This window comes from Gopherus evgoodei, chromosome 6 (genome assembly GCF_007399415.2).
Source record: "Gopherus evgoodei ecotype Sinaloan lineage chromosome 6, rGopEvg1_v1.p, whole genome shotgun sequence".
Classification (NCBI taxonomy): Eukaryota; Metazoa; Chordata; order Testudines; family Testudinidae; genus Gopherus; species Gopherus evgoodei.
Window position 1 is genome coordinate 48,270,264 of NC_044327.1, and position 18,771 is coordinate 48,289,034.

General features: G+C 39.9%; 1 protein-coding gene across 9 annotated transcripts in view; it reads left to right on the forward strand.

The window, feature by feature from the left end:
• The first annotated feature begins 12,369 nt into the window (after positions 1–12,369).
• The window catches only part of ERCC6L2 (ERCC excision repair 6 like 2), a 108,446-nt gene continuing 102,044 nt past the window's right edge, over positions 12,370–18,771 (forward strand). For 4 of the 9 annotated variants that reach the window (XM_030565676.1, XM_030565675.1, XM_030565679.1 and 1 more), the window contains exons 1-3: positions 14,335–14,418; positions 15,129–15,243; positions 18,561–18,647. In XM_030565676.1, coding sequence (XP_030421536.1) covers positions 15,225–15,243; positions 18,561–18,647 — 106 coding nt within the window. In that variant the 5' untranslated portion in view covers positions 14,335–14,418; positions 15,129–15,224. Of the gene's footprint in view, positions 12,481–14,334; positions 14,419–15,128; positions 15,244–18,560; positions 18,648–18,771 lie in introns of those variants that run through there. The other 5 variants (XM_030565669.1, XM_030565670.1, XM_030565672.1 and 2 more) reach the window with 5 other exon arrangements.

An 18,771-nucleotide genomic window follows, 5' to 3' on the forward strand; every position in this document is an offset into this window, starting at 1 on the left:
AACACAGGTGTTTTTACACTTAAAAATAATGGAAATAAGCCTTGAAGTTTGTTTCCCTGAACTGAACAGTCACTTAATCATACCCATTACTGATTTCACTATTTGCCTGTCCCCTTCCTGGTGTATGTTACATCCTCACTTGTCTGTCAAGTCCATCAGTTAGATTGTAAACTCTTTGGAGTAAGGACTGGTCTCTTCTGTGCTTTCTTTAAAGCAATTAGCATGTTTGTGGACTCTATGAAGTAATAAATAATAGTAATAGTTTACTATAAACAGCATTACATTCTGTTCATCAGTGGAGTTTCTTCAGTGTAAAGGAGGGCAGAACTAAGCCCATCAACTCTATTTCAAGAGTATAACATCTTTTATAATGGCTATTACTGGAAACAGTCTGGCTACGCTGCATAATTTTGAACTAGTTATAGCAGTGTCTGTTCCAGGATATTAGAAAGACAAGTTGAGTGAAGTGATAGCTGTTATTGGATCTACTTCTGTTGGTGAGAGAGACAAGCTTTCAAGCCCCAGACGTCTGGGAAAGGTGCAAGATGGAACAGATTATTTAGCACAAGTAGTTAGTGGATCTTGTGATGCTCAGGGTATCTTTCTCAGATCTGAAGAAGAGCTCTGTGTGGCTCAAAAGCTTGTCTTTCTCACCAACAAAAGTTAGTTCAATAAAAGATACTACCTCACCCACCTTGTCTTTTTAGTTTAAAATCAGTCTTGCCTCCATTCATTTCCTTTTTAACACACTCTGCATATATTTTGGACTTTTGTCCTTTTGATACCAATCAACTATGGATGATTCTTGGAATTTTATAGGGCTTTACATTCTGTAAAGTGATTGCAGTGACTTACCAGAGCTGCAGGCAGGAATACTGCAGCTGGAAACAATGTCATCTAACTTAAATCATTTTCTTTCCACTGATGACTTTTGTTCAGTTCCTTAAAATTAAAACCATCCCCTCACAAGGTTAATGCTGCTCTTATTACACTGAAGTTCACAGATTGCATCCAACAGTAAAAAGACATTATCACAGCAAATATATTCAAGATCATAATCCTGGAATGCTTGGTGGCTTAACAGACTTAGGACATTGATTAAATTATTGTCTGAAGTGGAGTATTTGTGAAATGACTGTGGTGGACTTGGATGAACTTTTAGAGGAATATAGATCACTTAGCAAACTCCGCATGTGCTATTTCTACACAGAAATTCATAAAACTATAGTTTATGACATGGTGAAATGCTGTATGCAGTGTAATGGTACTCTCGGTGCAACAGCAAAATGCAAGGTGGAACAGGTTGTTTATTGTAAGTACTTAGCACATATTGTAATGGAGAAAAGTTGTAAGCTGTGATTTTTTGCTGGAAGCTCCAAAACTACTGCACTAGAGCACTGAAATTGAATTGCCATTTTTGAGAGAATAGATTTGGGAGAGATGGGATTATTGCTAGAAAATAAGTTATAGACCTCCACCAAAACTTATAAACATTGAGGATATATACAATATCTTTGTTCTCTCTGTGTAAATATATACAATGTATATTCACACATAATTACCTACATACACTGGAAAATACATATTTGGTAGTTCTTTTCATACATTTGAAAGAGGAGTATAGCGTTTAAATGAAATGTGTACACTTGATCATATTTTCTTGGTATATAATGTGCAGAAATAAATATAGTAAGTTGCAATAGTTTAAAATTGAAAAATATACACTCAGATTCAGATCTGAATTTTGGAATTATTAAATCTTGGTTTTGTTTTATGCTCATCTCTTTTATGCATGCCCTCTAACTACTTTACTTATAAGCAAATTCAGACTAGAAATAAGGTGAACATTTTTTACATTGAGGGCAATGAACCATTGGAATAAACTACCTATGGATGTAAGGAGTTCTTCATCACTGAAGTATTTAAATCAAGACTAGATGTCTTCTAAATTTTATTCAGTAGCTCAAGAAGAAGGTATGGATCGAATGCAGAGTAAATTCTCTGCCCCGTGTTATACTGGTCAGATTAAGTGATCATAATGGCCCTTCAGGTCTTAAAATCTATGAACCTATATAATTGTAGAAAATATAATTAATAAATACTGAATTATTTTGACATAGAAAATGTTTTAAATTGATATTTTACATATGTGTAGACGCACATCTGATATAGAGTAAGGGCGTAGGGTGCATTGTGGTTGGTTATATGCTGGAAGTACAAAGTAGTTTGTGGCCTTGAGGAATCAGAGAGTGTATTTGGCTTGGATAGTATACTCGGGAATTGAGGCATATGAATGAAGATGGTATTACCTGATGATTTTCTTAACTTTTAGTGATTGCGTGATGGTATTTGCATCTGAACAACCTTAATGTCAACTAGCAAAGGGTGTTTGTTGTTTGAGTGACGGTATATAAATTGCACCTTTTTTTGGAATGAAAACTAAAATAGTTGTATTTCTCATAATCCTGTTCTTTTTTCATGTATTGATGAAGAGAATGTGTATAGAATATCAACTTTAATCTAATAAAAGGAACCCACAACTTATTTTTTATTAAAACTAATAGAATGTCACTCTGATATGTTTCTGAACTAAATTTCCCTTTACCGTAATTGGTTTAATAATTCCTTTGATTATTTGGAAGATCAGCCTGTATGATGTCCTATTATTTCTCTTATTTTCCTTTTTTCTTCATTTTGATCCTATACTGAGGACTTTAAAAGCAAAACAATTGGCAAGTTTAGTATTATATTGGACCTACCTACATCTGGTCTTACATTTCATAAATTGGCATTAGGCTTAGAAGTTCAAGTTTTAATCAAAAGTTGTATTTTCAAATGCATTTTACATTTTTCTGGAAAATATCCCTGTGTGTAGTGTTTGTGTTACTGCTTTAATACATTAATTACCCTGATTCATCAGAAATAATCTCTGACCTGGTCCCAGAAGTCTGTGGCTTCTGATTCCATGGAAGTCTTATCATTCTAGTAATAAAGCTCAGCCTGCTAAAAACAAAACAAAATAAACCCTACAAGAACAAAATTATCCCCTTTCCTCCATAAATACATAGTCATCCTGGGTGTTTTGCAGGTCCCAGTTGATGAATTATTTATTTGACTAGCCACTGTTTGACTAGTTCTAGTGTTTACACCCTTAATATATTTTAGATAGCATGTGTCTCCTGAGCAGACGCTTAACCAAGCTACATGTGTTTTGTTACATGCATTGTGTGCATAGTGGCTCAAAAGAAATATAGTGGAGATATAAATTGTATAAAACATTTTTATTCGGAATGTTTGAGTCAGACTTTGCATTTAAACAACCAAGGAACTTTTAACTAAAATCAGAGGAGGCTATATATTAGTGTGTGTGTGGGAGAGGGAGAGAGAAAAGCATTCACATCTTGATATGCACATTATGGCTGGCACAGCTAACAAGGTAAACTTTCGAAAAGAAATAAAAATGAAATGAAAAATATACATCTTGAGGTTGATGAATCCCTCTTTTTGGTGGCATATGTGTTCACTGCAGCAAAAGTCAAATAGCAACAGACCCACACAGAAACAATGCAGCTTTTGGTGGGGTTATCCAATTAAAGTGATGTCTCTCTGGCTGAAATTCTCATTTACCATCTATTTAGATGGCTAGCCATAATAAATAAATAAATTAAAATCTAGTACAACTACCAAATGAGTTGTCTGTTCAAGATTGGGTGATTTTGAGTGAGGAAGGTATGCAGGAAAATCAAAACGTCTCCTCCCGTTTCAGATCACGTTTAAATCTCATCTGATCTTGGGGTGGCTTTTGAACAGTGTTTTCTACAAGCTAATATGGGCAACTTGACATCAATTAAAAGGGAAGAATTAATATAAAAAGGGAAATAAAAACAACCCAGGAAACTACAGACCAATTAGTTTAACTTCTGTGCCAGGGAAGATAATGGAGCAAGTAATTAAAGAAATCATCTGCAAACACTTGGAAGGTGGTAAGGTGATAGGGAATAGCCAGCATGGATGTGTAAAGAACAAATCGTGTCAAACCAATCTGATAGCTTTCTTTGATAGGATAACGAGTCTTGTGGATAAGGGAGAAGCGGTGGATGTGGTATACCTAGACTTTAGCAAGGCATTTGATACGGTCTCGCATGATATCCTTATCGATAAACTAGGCAAATACAATTTAGATGGGGCTACTATAAGGTGGGTGCATAACTGGCTGGATAACTGTACTCAGAGAGTAGTTATTAATGGCTCCCAATCCTGCTGGAAAGGTATAACAAGTGGGGTTCTGCAGGGGTCTGTTTTGGGACCGGCTCTGTTCAATATCTTCATCAACGATTTAGATGTTGGCATAGAAAGTATGCTTATTAAGTTTGCACACAATACCAAACTGGGAGGGATTGTAACTGCTTTGGAGGACAGGGTCAAAATTCAAAATGATCTGGACAAATTGGAGAAATGGTCTGAGGTAAACCGGATGAAGTTCAGTAAAGACAAATGCAAAGTGCTCCACTTAGAAAGGAACAATCAGTTTCACACATACAGAATGGGAAGAGACTGTCTAGGAAGGAGTATGGCAGAAAGAGATCTAGGGGTCATAGTGGACCACAAGCTAAATATGAGTCAACAGTGTGATACTGTTGCAAAAAAAGCAAATGTGATTCTGGGATGCATTAACAGGTGTGTTGTAAACAAGACACGAGAAGTCATTCTTCTGCTCTACTCTGCGCTGGTTAGGCCTCAGCTGGAGTATTGTGTCCAGTTTTGGGCACTGCATTTCAAGAAAGATGTGGAGAAATTGGAGAGGGTCCAGAGAAGAGCAACAAGAATGAATAAAGGTCTTGAGAACATGACCTATCAAGGAAGGCTGAAAGAACTGGGTTTATTTAGTTTGGAAAAAAGAAGACTGAGAGGGGACATGATAGCAGTTTTCAGGTACCTAAAAGGGTGTCATCAGGAGGAGGGAGAAAACTTGTTCACCTTAGCCTCTAATGATAGAACAACAAGAAGCAATGGGCTTAAACTGCAGCAAGGGAGATTTAGGTTGGACATTAGGAAAAAGTTCCTAACTGTCAGGGTAGTTAAACACTGGAATAAATTGCTTAGGGAGGTTGTGGAATCTCCATCTCTGGAGATATTTAAGAGTAGGTTAGATAAATGTCTATCAGGGATGGTCGAGACAGTATTTGGTCCTGCCATGAGGGCAGGGGACTGGACTCGATGACCTCTCGACGTCCCTTCCAGTCCTAGAGTCTATGAATATAAATCACAAATTCTTCAGATAGTACTCTTTTTTCTTCTTTTTGAATCGACTTTATTTTTTGTTTCCTTTTATGTGTGTTGGTGTCAGTAAAATTCAAATAACTGGATATCTGAGAATAGAGGGAGAAAAAACTTTTTGTCTTTGGTTGCCTGGAATCCTTTTTTGTCCTTAAAAAAACAAACTCGGCTGTAATCTCCATAAACCATTTTTAAGACTACTATTCCTGATGGAAAGCTCTGTACCATTTCTGAAACATTTTGTTTTTGTAAGGTAAAGTGAGTAACACATAATAAAAGATTCAATGAAGAATAATTATGTTGATTCAGTTTAACGAGGCCCAGAGTACGACTGTGACTGGTCAACCAGTCTTCCGAGTATTCATTTGCCTTTTTGAAACATATAGTACCATTCCACACAAGTATCTGTTACAAATGTAATAGAAGCAACAAGCCTCATTACCCAGTCCCCACTCTGAGCAACCATGAAAGCAGAGTGTTGCTGACATGATCCATTTATGAACAATATTTATTTAAAGATGAAACTTCAGATTTTCCTCAAATCCTTTAACCAGACACATTGGGGAAATGAATCTACTTCATAACACCTGTGGAATCAGTCTCTCAAGATTAGTCAGGCTAGGCAACATATCATCTGGAAGACTAACTTTAAAGGACAGTTTAGCAACCGGTAATTATAATAATACCATCCTGGCTTCTGAGTGGTTAGGAATATTTGGTCTCCAGGAGTGGGTTAGTCCCTTGTTAAGAGAGCATGAGTTGATGCAATATGATGGATAGCTATATCTGATTTATTAATATTAATCTAAGCTTCTGAAATGTTATATTTTCTGTATGGAAATCTTGTCCAAACAGCTCTCATGGGGTGCCTAGCTAGTGTGTACAGAATTGTATTTTCAATTCTGTGAATCGTGGAATTGTATAGAGTAAGATTTTATAGGTGGATTGTCAGGGCTATTTACTATGCATGTTAGGTTGGAAGTGTATATTTGATAAAGATATTACTTATTGCGCATATCTTTTTTGTGCTGGGCCAAAGGGTGAATCAGACCCAATTTGGCTTTAGAAGATGATTTAACTGGGGTAGCCAGACCTCTGAATTTTTTCAGAATAGATAATATAGTTGTGTGTTTATACCAGGACTGAGTTTCTACCACAGGCTTCCTGAGAGTTGAGACATACACTTTCGTAAGTGGGGAATGTATGACAATATGCTCATGTGATAAACTATATACTTGAGATACAGAAGGACTTTCTGATATATGAGGTGTTCATTTTGTTTAATTCAGATCGACAACTAAATTCTGAGCCCAAGTTAGTGACATTTTTCATAGCGCCAACCCATGCCTAATTTTCATTGTAGTTCCCAGTGACGGGAGTGGGACTTGTGGATGGTCAGCACTTCTGAAAAACAGTCATTTGCTTCTATTTCAAACTGAAATAGAGGTTGTCACAATCCTAGCTAGCTCCCCTTTGTAGATACTTAGCAGACAGCTGTATTTGGACCTACACACTGGATCTGTGTGATTTTTAAGCTCCTCTGACTCTGGGAAGGCTCCATTCACAGGCTCTGGCCTCTCAGGCTCTCTTCCCCAGGCAGACTCTGTCTGATTCCACTCTGAGGGAATGGGGCTTATAGTCTAGATGCCCTCGGCCCCTAGGACCAGTACCGACATTCCAACCACTCAAGCACAGCCTTCCCAACACTCCACCCTCATTGATGCTCCAGTTCATAGTGTAACCCTGCTGAGACACTTGACAGCTGAAACAAGGAAGACACAGACTTTGCAGAGGAATTTCTTTTGTTTATAGACAAAGCACAGGAGATACTTAGATATAAGCAAAATAAAAACACTTGTACATAATTTCTTCACCACTGGAAAGTGTTCTTTGGGTTTTGGTCTGTGCCTTCAGGGGTCTGAGATCCCTTCTCCTGGACTCCTGGCTGAGGCCATGTCTACACTATGAGCACTACAGCAACACAGCTACAGCACCGCAGCTGTGCTGCTGTAGTGTCGTAGCAGAGATGCTTCCTACAGCAACAGAAGGGTTTTGTTGTTGTTGTTGTTTTTTGTCAACGTAGGTAATTCACTTCCTGAAGCAATGGTAGCTAGGCTGATGGCTAGGTTGATGAAATAATTATTTTGTGTCTACATCAGGAATTAGATTGATTTAGTTACGACTATTGGGGAGCTGAGGGGTATGTGAATATTTTGTTGTTCCCTGAACCTCCCAGAACCTCCCAGAGTCTGTTTTTTAAAAAGCCAATTCTAACACCTTGTTTCTTTGTTCCTTCTTTTCTGCTGGGCATTTTCAACTGCACCAATCCCTGCTCCTACAGACACTCTGGGTAGAACTGATTTTCCCCTATGCTGCAGCTATCCCATTGTTCCAAGGTGCCTCTTGACCCTGGACCCAGCCTTATGGCAATGATTTTCTCTCCTGTTGATCTCCTTTCTCTGACTCAGAAGAGTTGACATGAAGTGCAATCATGTTACATGTGAAATGATTTCTGTTGGTAGAATGCATCTGTAAAAGAGCACTTATCCTACCCTTCTCCTCCCTTTGGCTGTAACACTTGTACTGTTGTCTTAAGAAACCTAAACCAAAATAAAATTAAATATGAATAGAGTTCATATTTAGGTACAGAATTTGAGTATAAATATTTGAGTACTGAAGAACTATTAACTGAAAACTGGAAGTCCTTTTACAATATTTTCCAGAAAGCGAATGTTATATGAGATATTTTAGGAAGCATAGCAAATAATTTCTAGCTTGAGCTGGAAAGAGCAGATTTCTGGAAAACTTTTAAAGGTACAAACAAATGGAAATCCATCCATTGGCTTTTAAAAAAATGTTCATTATGGGCTTGATCCTAAAAGGGGTTTGCACAGCAAATTCCTATTCTCAGTGGGCTAGAGTCTCTATTGTGCTCCAGTCCTTTTGCATCATTCAGGTGGTACAGGGGACAGGTCATGGTTGTAAATGGCCAACAGAGAATTTCTCTGGCACAGATGAACTCTTGCATGGAATAAATTTGGCAGAGTCAGCTCCTGTGCCATCCACCATAGTGCAAGGGGGTACTGGAAGAGACAGGTGGCCTGGATGTAAAGGAGAGTTCTGTATTTGGGCCCTAATTCTGCTCCTCTTTAAGACAATGACAGTTTTTTCATTGACTTAAATGGAAGCAGGCTCAGGCCTTTGGAGTACTTACAGGATTGGGTCCCCTGTTCACTCACTAACAAAGTTAGTGTGTTTAAGCAACAGTTTTAGCATAGTGCTCTTTCTCTTTGTACAAGATTTGGTGCAACTATAGGACCTAGGTTGCAACAATGATCTCCATGGTCACAGTTCATGTCAATAACGTCACAGAGGCCACTCTTGTTAGCTCAGTAGAGTAGACCTGCATTTCAAATTCCATGAAGTAATTAGTTGAATTGCTTGTTTAGTTCCATAATGTTTTCTAAAAAAATATGCTTTTAAATCCCCTTTTCACTATTGATTCTTCTACAAATGGCAGCTGCATTGGGAGGAAGTGCAATTACTATACATCCAGCTACCATACCAGCTATCTTTTGCTCCATTCGCAAACAGCCGTCTCTATTTCAGGCTAGAGTACAGATTGGTATAGAAGAAGAAAAAAAATAAAAAATAATTGGGTAAATTGGAAGCTTGACAAAGAATATGGGCCAAAAAAACTGGCAAGCAACACTACCCAATAAATTAAAAAAGAAGACATGTTTTCTGAGTCAACTCTAATATTTAAGTGGATACTTATCACTAGTATCCTTAAAAAATATGTGGGGGAAAAGGAAGAAGTCTGATCTTGTTGCTAAATACAGAACCAAGGTTAATTTATTTTGGGCACACAGACATTATTTCAAGGGAATAATATTGTATATACCAGTGGTTGGCAACCTTTCAGAAGTGGTGTGCCGAGTCTTCATTAATTCACTATAATTTAAGGTTTCACATGCCAGTAATACATTTCAACATTTTTAGAAGGTCTCTTTCTATTAGTCTATAATATATAACTAAACTATTATTCTATGTAAAGTAAATATGGTTTTTAAAATGTATAAGAAGCTTCATTTAAAATTAAATTAAAATGCAGAGCCCTCCCGGACCAGTGGCCAGGACCCAGGCATTGTGAGTGCCACTGAAAATCAGCTCATGTGCTGCCTTTGGCATGTGTGCCAGAGGTTGCCTACCCCTGGTATATACTTAGATGGTTTCAGTTATTCATGTGCAGGAGAAAAATGACATCAAGTAGGTTGACAGTGTTATTTCTCAAACTGATTCGAAGTTACAGAAATGACACATAGAGATGTCAATGAAAGAGCTGCAGTCCATAGAAAGCAGTGTATAACAACATTCTCTATTTTTCAGAACCTGAAGCCAGCAGGATCACATTAGTCAATAACCAGGTCAGGATATGGCAGGAGGAAATGTAGACAGTCTAATATATGTAGTTTAGTAATTTAAGCAGGTAAAGGACATTCTATCTACTGTATTATCTTGTAATGATAAAGTTTTCTTGAAAGAAACTACTGATTATTTTAGTTAATGAACTCAGCGTTGTTTTGTGGATGGAAAAAAGATGGTTTTTTGTTTAATTCTCTATTCTTTGGATATGAGTTTGAAATTTGTTTTTTGAGGGTTTGGAGATTTTTGGGTGGGAAGAACTCCACATTATGTCACTTTCATTTCTCACTGTAAAAATTGGAGGAAGAGGGTTGTTTTTTTTTCCGGAGTTATCTTTTAGGATTTTATTGAAGATTTTTAGGACCAAATTCAGAGGTATGTGTAAATGGTATAAATCAGCCCTCACTAGACGCAGACTCTTTTACATATTGTAGCAACAGCACGAGAGTCTAAAACGGTGTAATTTCCACATCAAGGAGATTAAAGTAAGAATCATCCACTGGAATAGGAGTTAGAAGACCTGGGGTGAAATCCTGATCCCATTGAAGTCAATGAGAATTTTGCCACTGACTTCAGTGCAGCTAGGATTTCAACTCTGTGCTCTATTTCTGCCTCTGCTGCTTACCTGCTTTGTGTCATTAGGCAAGTCACTTATTATTAATTTGTATTACCATAGTGCCTAGGAGTCCAAGTCATGGATCAGGACCTCATCGTACCAGGTGCTGAATAAAAGCAGAACAAAAGACTTTCCTTGCCCCGGAAGATCTTACAGTCCACTACTAGGTGCAACTGCTGGGAAAAGTAATATATATTTAAGATGATTCTGGAAGTCATGAGATGAGACATGATTGTTTCTCTCTTGCTAATTTGGAATTTGCTATATTAACAAACAGCTCTTCTAACCTCCAGTTTTAGAGAACAGCATTACACACCTTACATGTAACTTGTCATGTAATCTAATTCTGTGTTCATTCAAAGATGGCATCCTTCTTGACTGACCTTTTGCTTATTTGGTGGGTTTAGGAAGACCACAGTTCATAAAAATACACTGACCTCAAAGTGCTGGTGATTTAGGGTTTCACAGTCAATGGAAATTTTGTCATTGACTTTACCAACTTGGCACTTAGGAAACTATTGCACAACTTAATATGTTTAAAATAGACCTGTCAAATGATCTTAAAAAATAGCAATTAGTCACAAGATTTAAAACTCACTATTAATCACAGTTTAAATTATGCTAATAGAATACCAATTTAAATTAATTACAAATATTTTGGATGTTTTTCTGCATTTTCAAATATCTTGATTTCAATTATAACACAGCATACAAAGTGTATGGTGCTCACTTTATATTATTTGTATTACAAATATTTGCACTGTAAAGATAAAGAAAAGAGAGAGTATTTTTCAATTCACCTCATACAAGTACTGTAGTTCACTCTATCATGAAAGTGCAACTTACAAATATAGAAATTTTTTTTTAATATAACTGCACTCAAAACCAAAACAATGTAAAACTGCATGCATACAAGTCAAAGCATGAAGGAGCATACAAATGTTTATTACATCTGGCACATAAATACCTTACAATGCCAGCTACAAATGTGTCATGGGAACTCCTGTTCATGTGACATTGTAAAGAGGAAATGGGCATCATTATCTCCTGTAAATGTAAAACTTGTTTGTCTTAGAGATTGGCTGAACAAGAAGTAGGCCTGAGTGGATTTCTATGAGGTGGATTTAAAAATATTATATTTTTGTTTATCTTTACAGTGCAGATATTTGCAATCAAAAATATCAGTACGGTACTTTGTATTCTGTGCTGTAATTGAAATCAAGATATTTGAAAATGCAGAAAAACATTATGTGTGATTAAAACTTATTTAATGGTGACTTTTAAAATGTAGTTTGTTTTGCATTAATCGCATGTATTAACTGCGACTGACAGCCCTAGTTTAAAATTATTTGAGGAGGCTTGCTATCCTGGTAGCAATAGTTATATGAAGGTTGTTAATGCCGGAGCCTAGCTAAATTCCAATTTGAGTAGTCCTACTCTGCCTGGGTACATTGCTCCTGTATTCCAGATTCTGTCTTCACTGCGTGTCTTAAATCGTGTAGTAGAACTGTCATATGTGCAGTGCTACTATAACACACTACCTGTGTGGCTGTGAAATCTCCAGCTATCAATGTATTTTTATTCTGTACTTTCAGTGTTACTTTAACTGTGAGTGCTGTGAGCAAATGGGAATACCAGAGTTAATACATTCTTATAGCACTATCCTTTTAGCCTCTACCCTAAAATTTAAACAGGCCCCCTCCTGCAAAGTAGTGTCTGGGACAGTGCACGTGGCTACTCGCTGACACAGTCCACCTGGCTGCTCAGGGCAGGAGCAACGTGCTTTAGAGTTAGGCCCTGCAGGTAAGTAACAGCCCCAGGATGGAGGGGCTTCACTGGGCCGGCTGCATCCCTGCAACGGGAGCGGGACTGACTGGAGAGAGCCGAGCCCTGCGTCGGCACAACAACGCTCCACGGCCCTTCCAGAGAGAGCCGGGCGCATTGCGCGAGAGTTGAAAACATCACGTTATTTGCTCCTGACCCCAACAGCTCTTCTACCGGCGTTGCGGCGCCTTTAAGAGAAAATCCCGTAGCGCCTCTTCCACATCTCGCGATATTTGGCTGTAGTGCCTGTCTCGCGGAGGCACAGGCTGGAGTGGAGCAGCCGCAGCACCCGGGGGAGGCTGCGCAGTTGGGGTCGGTGCGAGGCGGGTGCAGCCCAGGCAAGGAGCAGGGAGGCGCGAGGCGTGTGTCTGTCCCCCCGAGCTGGGAGAGGGGAGCTGCCTGGAGTCCAGCTCCCCCCAGAGTAGTCTCCCTCCCCGGCCTGTTCTCGTGCAGCCCCCGCCCGTCCGCCGCCCCCGGGAGTCCCGCTGCGGGGATAAGGGAATGGGGGGATTGCAACTGACCAGCGCCAGCCACACCCCGCACCGGGGGGTTTGCAAACGCTGCCCCTTGAACTATTCCCTCCTTATCAACATATTCCAACCAATCTCCAGTGCCAGGGGGGTTTTAATAGTCTCTGAAACACATTCATGGCAGCGAATATGTGATCTTTTCCGCACGCTCTTTTCCAAGAAAGTTAGGCCTTGTCTACACTACAAAGTTGCAGCGCTGGTGAGGGGGTTACAGCGCTGCAACTTAGGATGTGTACACACCTGCAGGGCATTACCAGCGCTGCAACTCCCTGTTTGCAGCGCTGGCCGTACACCCGGTTGTGCCTGGGGTGTAGAGGATCCAGCGCTGCATCAGGTGTAGACACTCACCAGTGTTTTTGTTGACCTCCGTGGAATAAGCAGGTATCCTAGCATACCTGAGGAAGCCTCTCTGGTAATTAAGCAAACTCCACTGCCCTCCAAGCAGGTCTCCTTCGCCGCGGTGTGCTCTGGCGTTCCCCGACCCCCCCTCCAAGCAGGTATCCAGCCCCGTGGTGTGCTCTGGCGTTCCCCGACCCCCCCTCCAAGCAGGTCTCCTTCCCCGCGGTGTGCTCTGGCGTTCCCCGACCCCCCCTCCAAGCAGGTCTCCTTCCCCGCGGTGTGCTCTGGCGTTCCCCGACCCCCCCTCCAAGCAGGTACCCAGCCCCGCGGTGTGCTCTGGCGTTCCCCGACCCCCCCTCCAAGCAGGTCTCCTTCGCCGCGGTGTGCTCTGGCGTTCCGCGACCCCCCCTCCAAGCAGGTATCCAGCCCCGCGGTGTGCTCTGGCGTTCCCCGACCCCCCCTCCAAGCAGGTCTCCTTCCCCGCGGTGTGCTCTGGCATTCCCCGACCCCCCCTCCAAGCAGGTCTCCTTCCCCGCGGTGTGCTCTGGTGTTTCCCGATCCCCCCTCCAAGCAGGTATCCAGCCCCGTGGTGTGCTCTGGCGTTCCCCGACCCCCCCTCCAAGCAGGTCTCCTTCCCCGCGGTGTGCTCTGGCGTTCCCCGACCCCCCCTCCAAGCAGGTATCCAGCCCCGCGGTGTGCTCTGGCGTTCCCCGACTCCCCCTCCAAGCAGGTCTCCTTCCCCGCGGTGTGCAACAGCGCTGCAGCGTGGCCACATCTAACACCACTTGCAGCGCTGGTTGCTGTAAGTGTGGCCACTCTGCAGCGCTGGCCTTATACAGCTGTACTAATATAGCTGTAACAACCAGCGCTGCAAAATTGTAGATGTAGACATACCCTTAGAGAGCTTTGGGGCTTAAGCAGAACGTCTCTACTTAGCTGTAAATGAAATCCCGATGTATTTTAGAGGATTGGGGTGAGGACTGAGGAGGTGTTATGCTGTCAATGAACATTTTGTTACTTCCTAAACACGTCTGATTTCGTGATAAAGGGTCATGGGGAGGAGTGGGAAGAAGCATGGGATCTTAACTAGGGTTCTTAACTAGGGGAAATACTGAAATAATTTAATAGAATAGATTTATCTATATAATGTAATGAAAGATCCCAGTCCTGCATTATTTGTGTAACTGGAGTTGTGTGTGCACAAGGAGTGCAAGACTTGACCCCCCAATGTGTGTATAGGTTAAGGGAGATATTCCCAGGTCTATTATATTGATTTCCCTTCAAATTTTAAATACAATTGTGACACAAGTTGTTTTATTTTCACCAGATTTTAATACTATCAACGGTTTTTTATTTTGAAACTGATCATGCTACCTCAGTTAAATTTTAATGGAAGGCAAAGACAAGGTGAGTATTGGTTAATATGAAGAGATTCCTTGTCCAGCTTTTTATTTATATGGTTTTCTTCAATGTCTCTATTTGCCCTGTTTGTTCTCTCTAGTCTAGTTAAAACCTGGTATATGGTTTGTAAGAACAATTAGAGGTGAATTGGAAAGTTTGTATATGTTTAATTCATAGTTTGAGTCGCCTATTTGTCTGATAGTCTATCCAGAAGAGGTGTGTGTAATCTGGATAACATGAGTTTATTTCCTCTGGTATTTATTAAAAAGTTGGCGCTTAAGTATATATTAAAAGATGATTGAAACGTTATATTGTGTAAGAAAAAAATCTGTGAAGTACAAGAGTAGAGGTTTTTTGGTAAATTATGTGCCCTGGTATTTGGTATCATATAGGAAAAGGTGATAAGAGATGATTGGCATGAACATTGTTGATCATTAATAAGTTAAATCTTCTTACCAATGTTAAGCTCTCTAAAAATCTAGCCAGTTACTCAGTATGTTCTAGCAGGGTAAAAATGCTTGCCTGGTCAGTGGATGTCATAAATCCATTTCAGCCCATCCATTTTGCTCACCAGCGGCAGCTTATTAGGATCCAAAGCATAGGCCATTGAATGTGTAGGGAGTAAGAACATCACAACAGGCTCTCTGAGTCCCATCTTGAATGCTGTTAACCTTCAAAGTTGAGTGATTGGCTCCTTTTCCTTCCATCTCTGTTAGCATAAGGAATGGGCTCACTGACTTCTCTTGTTGTCGTGGTTATCTGGATGTATTAATTCATGGATGTTGCAAGTGCATATGTGGTTATAAATTGAAATGTGCGACGATATCAGAGGTAAGTTATTATTTATTTACCTTTCAAGGGTAGTTTGGATTAATAAATATCTGTACAATGCTTTGAAGATGTAAAATGTAATACTGTGTTAAGTGACAGGTACTGTAAGGGGTTGCATAAATGCTCTACTCATATAGTAAAGTAGTACAACTCCCCAAGTATGGATGCTGTTAAATAGGTATAAGTGCTTATAATGGCATAGCTTATTCTCATACGGGAAAGGGATATAAGTACTTTGATATTGATATAACTGTGCCCACTGGGGAAAGTACCAGTATAACTTTTTTTTGTGGCTTTAAAAAAAAAAAATCACACTCCTCCTGATAGAAATAGTTATACTGGTACATAAACTGTGTGCGGACCAGATTTGAGTGAATCTGCAATGATTATTGCATTTTTTACAACACTGCCACCTTGGATTTTGTGAGGATGATAGTCTCATTGCTGTTACTCTTGGTTTCCTATCTCCTTTCTTCATAATGATTATGTTCACTTGTTTCATGTTAGATTTGAAGTTCGTTGTGGGAAGGACTATATCTTCCAGAACATGGCTTTTCACAGTAGAGTGTTGATCCGGACTAGAAATTGGAGTGCTACCACAGTATATATAATTAATATTACTATTAATAAAAAGTAATTCTATTCTGTAGGCAGAATTTCTTCATTCACTCTTGACTACTGACAATCTTCTGGCTTTCCATTCTTTTCCTGTAATTGGAAAAAGTTGATTTGCTGGCTTAAAAGCAAATCACATTAACTGCAAATTTTTAGATTTATTTTTGTTACATGGTACAACTAAGATTACTGTAACTGAAAGATTACAGGATTTCACACCCTCCTTTCTTTAGTTTTTGTGGCTTTTTAACAGCATGTTGTATATAGTGAGTTTCACTTCTTTATTGGTTAGATTCGCTTCTAATTTTGCACACTAGCATGAAGATTGATATATTTTTTGTAGGGGAATTTACCTGCGTGCTCTTCCTTAGATATTCCAAGCACATGTATGCAACAGTAGTGATGAGACAAAGATTCTAATCTTTCAGAGATTAAATGTATTCTTCTATGTTAATATTTTTCATTTAATTAAATAAACTTGTCATCTATTTCTAATTAATACGTTTAAAAGAATTGTCCTGAAACTATATAGATCACATAGGAGCCAGGGAAGAGAGCAAGGGAGTGTGAGTAGGAGAGTATTACCTCTCCCATGGATTCTTGCGTTGAGCCCTAAGAGGGGACCAGTGGACAAGTTTCTCCCCTCCCTCAGGACCCCTTCATGAAGCCATTTAAGAGAGCGCAGAAGCAAATGGATGGGTGTTTTCATTTCTCTGGAACCTTTGCATTGGAATCAGGATGAGGACAGGTGCCCAGGAAGATGCCTTCCTACTCCTCATTGCTGTATCTCACTGCTAGTCTCTCTACTTTTTGGGTGCTCCTTCCCCATAAATAGTTCAGGTGCCTGTCTCTGTTGCTGCTCATAGAAGTAGTAGAGTGACATTTAACGTTGTCGTCTACATCTGCATAGTACCAATGAAACTAATCAGTCTTAATTTCACTGCTACTGTTTTGGAGAACGGTGAGCACCAGAGGCACAATGTTGTGCAGGACTCAGTAATTTGCTTATGCTCTTGAGCATGATAGTGTTACCCATGGCTTCTGCTGCAGTTTCGTAATACTGTGCAGATTCGTGCTTTAAAAAAAGTCATGTATGGCTGCTGGGCACTATTATGTGTAGGGACTTGTGACATGTGGAAACCCATCACGTTAGGCACATATAAGCTTACATGCATTTTGGATTCAGAGCAGCAGCAAGGAGTTGGAGATGGGAGAAGAGCCTTTTTGTTTGGATGATGATCAAAATTTGTACCACGTTTCAACACATCTTGTACATAATGGATTTTCTTTGGCATCACAGCCATTTAGGGAAAATTATTTTTACAACAAAACATGTTTTTGCTTTGAACCAAGAAATTCAGTGTTGATAAGTGCAAAGTTATGCACATTGGAAAAAATAATCCCAACTGTACATACAGAATGATGGGGTCTAAATTAGCTGTTACCACTCAAGAAAGAGATCTTGGCAGAGATCCTACTGAAATATGCCGAGCCTGTCTACAGTTCTACAACCTCTTTCCCGCAAAGTTTTCCTGGGTTTCTTCCTACGCAATTCTCTGCAGTTTGATTTCTCCGGGTTTCTGCCTGTGTTTTGGGGTCCATCTCCGTCTGGCTGGCCTCCACATCCTGAAGTGCAGGCAGTTCTCCCCCAGAAATCAGCAGCACACCTCCTTCCTCGCTGGCAGTCAGCCCAGACTGAGCTGCTCTGCTGCCTTTTATATCATGTCTCCAGCTAGAGCATGCCCAGCAGAGCCAAGGGAGCGTGACCTCCTCAGCCCAGAGAGAAGGATTAACCCTGCTGCACTAGTGCGGGGCTGATAGCTGAAAATTAGTTAAATTGAACAGCTCTGTTGACATTGAGGTTGTATGTTGAATATAGAAAGTGGGACACATGCAGTTGTGTAAATGGGCCTTGTGTAAATTCATTGAGAACTTCTTTAAGAAAAGAAAGGTGTTGGCAACACCACACTGCTGTACATTTTTAAATTCATGCACTGAATTTATTTGTGTTGGTCCTAAACAAGAGCTTCTTTTCCTTTTGACTTCATGTTGAGATACAAGATGGGTAAGGTAATACCACTAATTGGACCAACTTCTGTTGGCGAGAGAGATGAGATTTCTCTCTCGCCAACAGAAGTTGGTCCAGTAAAAGATAGTCTCTCACCCACCTTGTGTCTCAAATCCTGGGACTAACATGGTTACAGTTACAGTTCATGTTGAGAGGTAAGATGATTTATGCACTTTCATTTATGAAATAAATCATTAATTATATCTACAGTGGTAAATGTAAAGAGTAGATAGATTCATGTTATCAGTAGATCAGACTAAATTATATTTAGCAGAATGTCTTTCTAACCATGCCATCCTGTTTGATCCTAGACCTGTTGGTTGTTACATATCAGTGGTCCCCTGTACCTGCATGGAGTTCCACTGAAGTCGTAATGGAACAAGTTGTAGGATTAAGGCTTTAGTCTTTATATTTTTTCATATATGTTTCATTGTTCAGTGCTAAATAGCCAGTAAAAACATACTGTTTATGCGTGTTCATAAGCTGAATATTTTTGGTAAAAAAGTGACGTATCAAAGAGTGGAGATCGATGTATAAATGGGTGTGCACCAAAATTTGATGATTTTAAACTCTGTGGAATCACTGAATTGAATATCTAATGCATTGTCATTTTGTTTGCCTGGTGCATCTGCAGGCACGGAGCCCCTCAGCTCCCTGTGGCCACGGTTCGCCGTTCCCAGCCAACGAGAGCTGACAGACTTCGTCCCTGTGAATGCTCCAGGTAAACAAAACATCTCAACCCGCTAGCGCTTACTCTGATGGGCTGGGAGCCAAAGTTTTCCAGCCTCTGAAATATAGGGTCAGTTTATGAAAGGGTCATACAGTTTTTGCTATTTTTACTTATC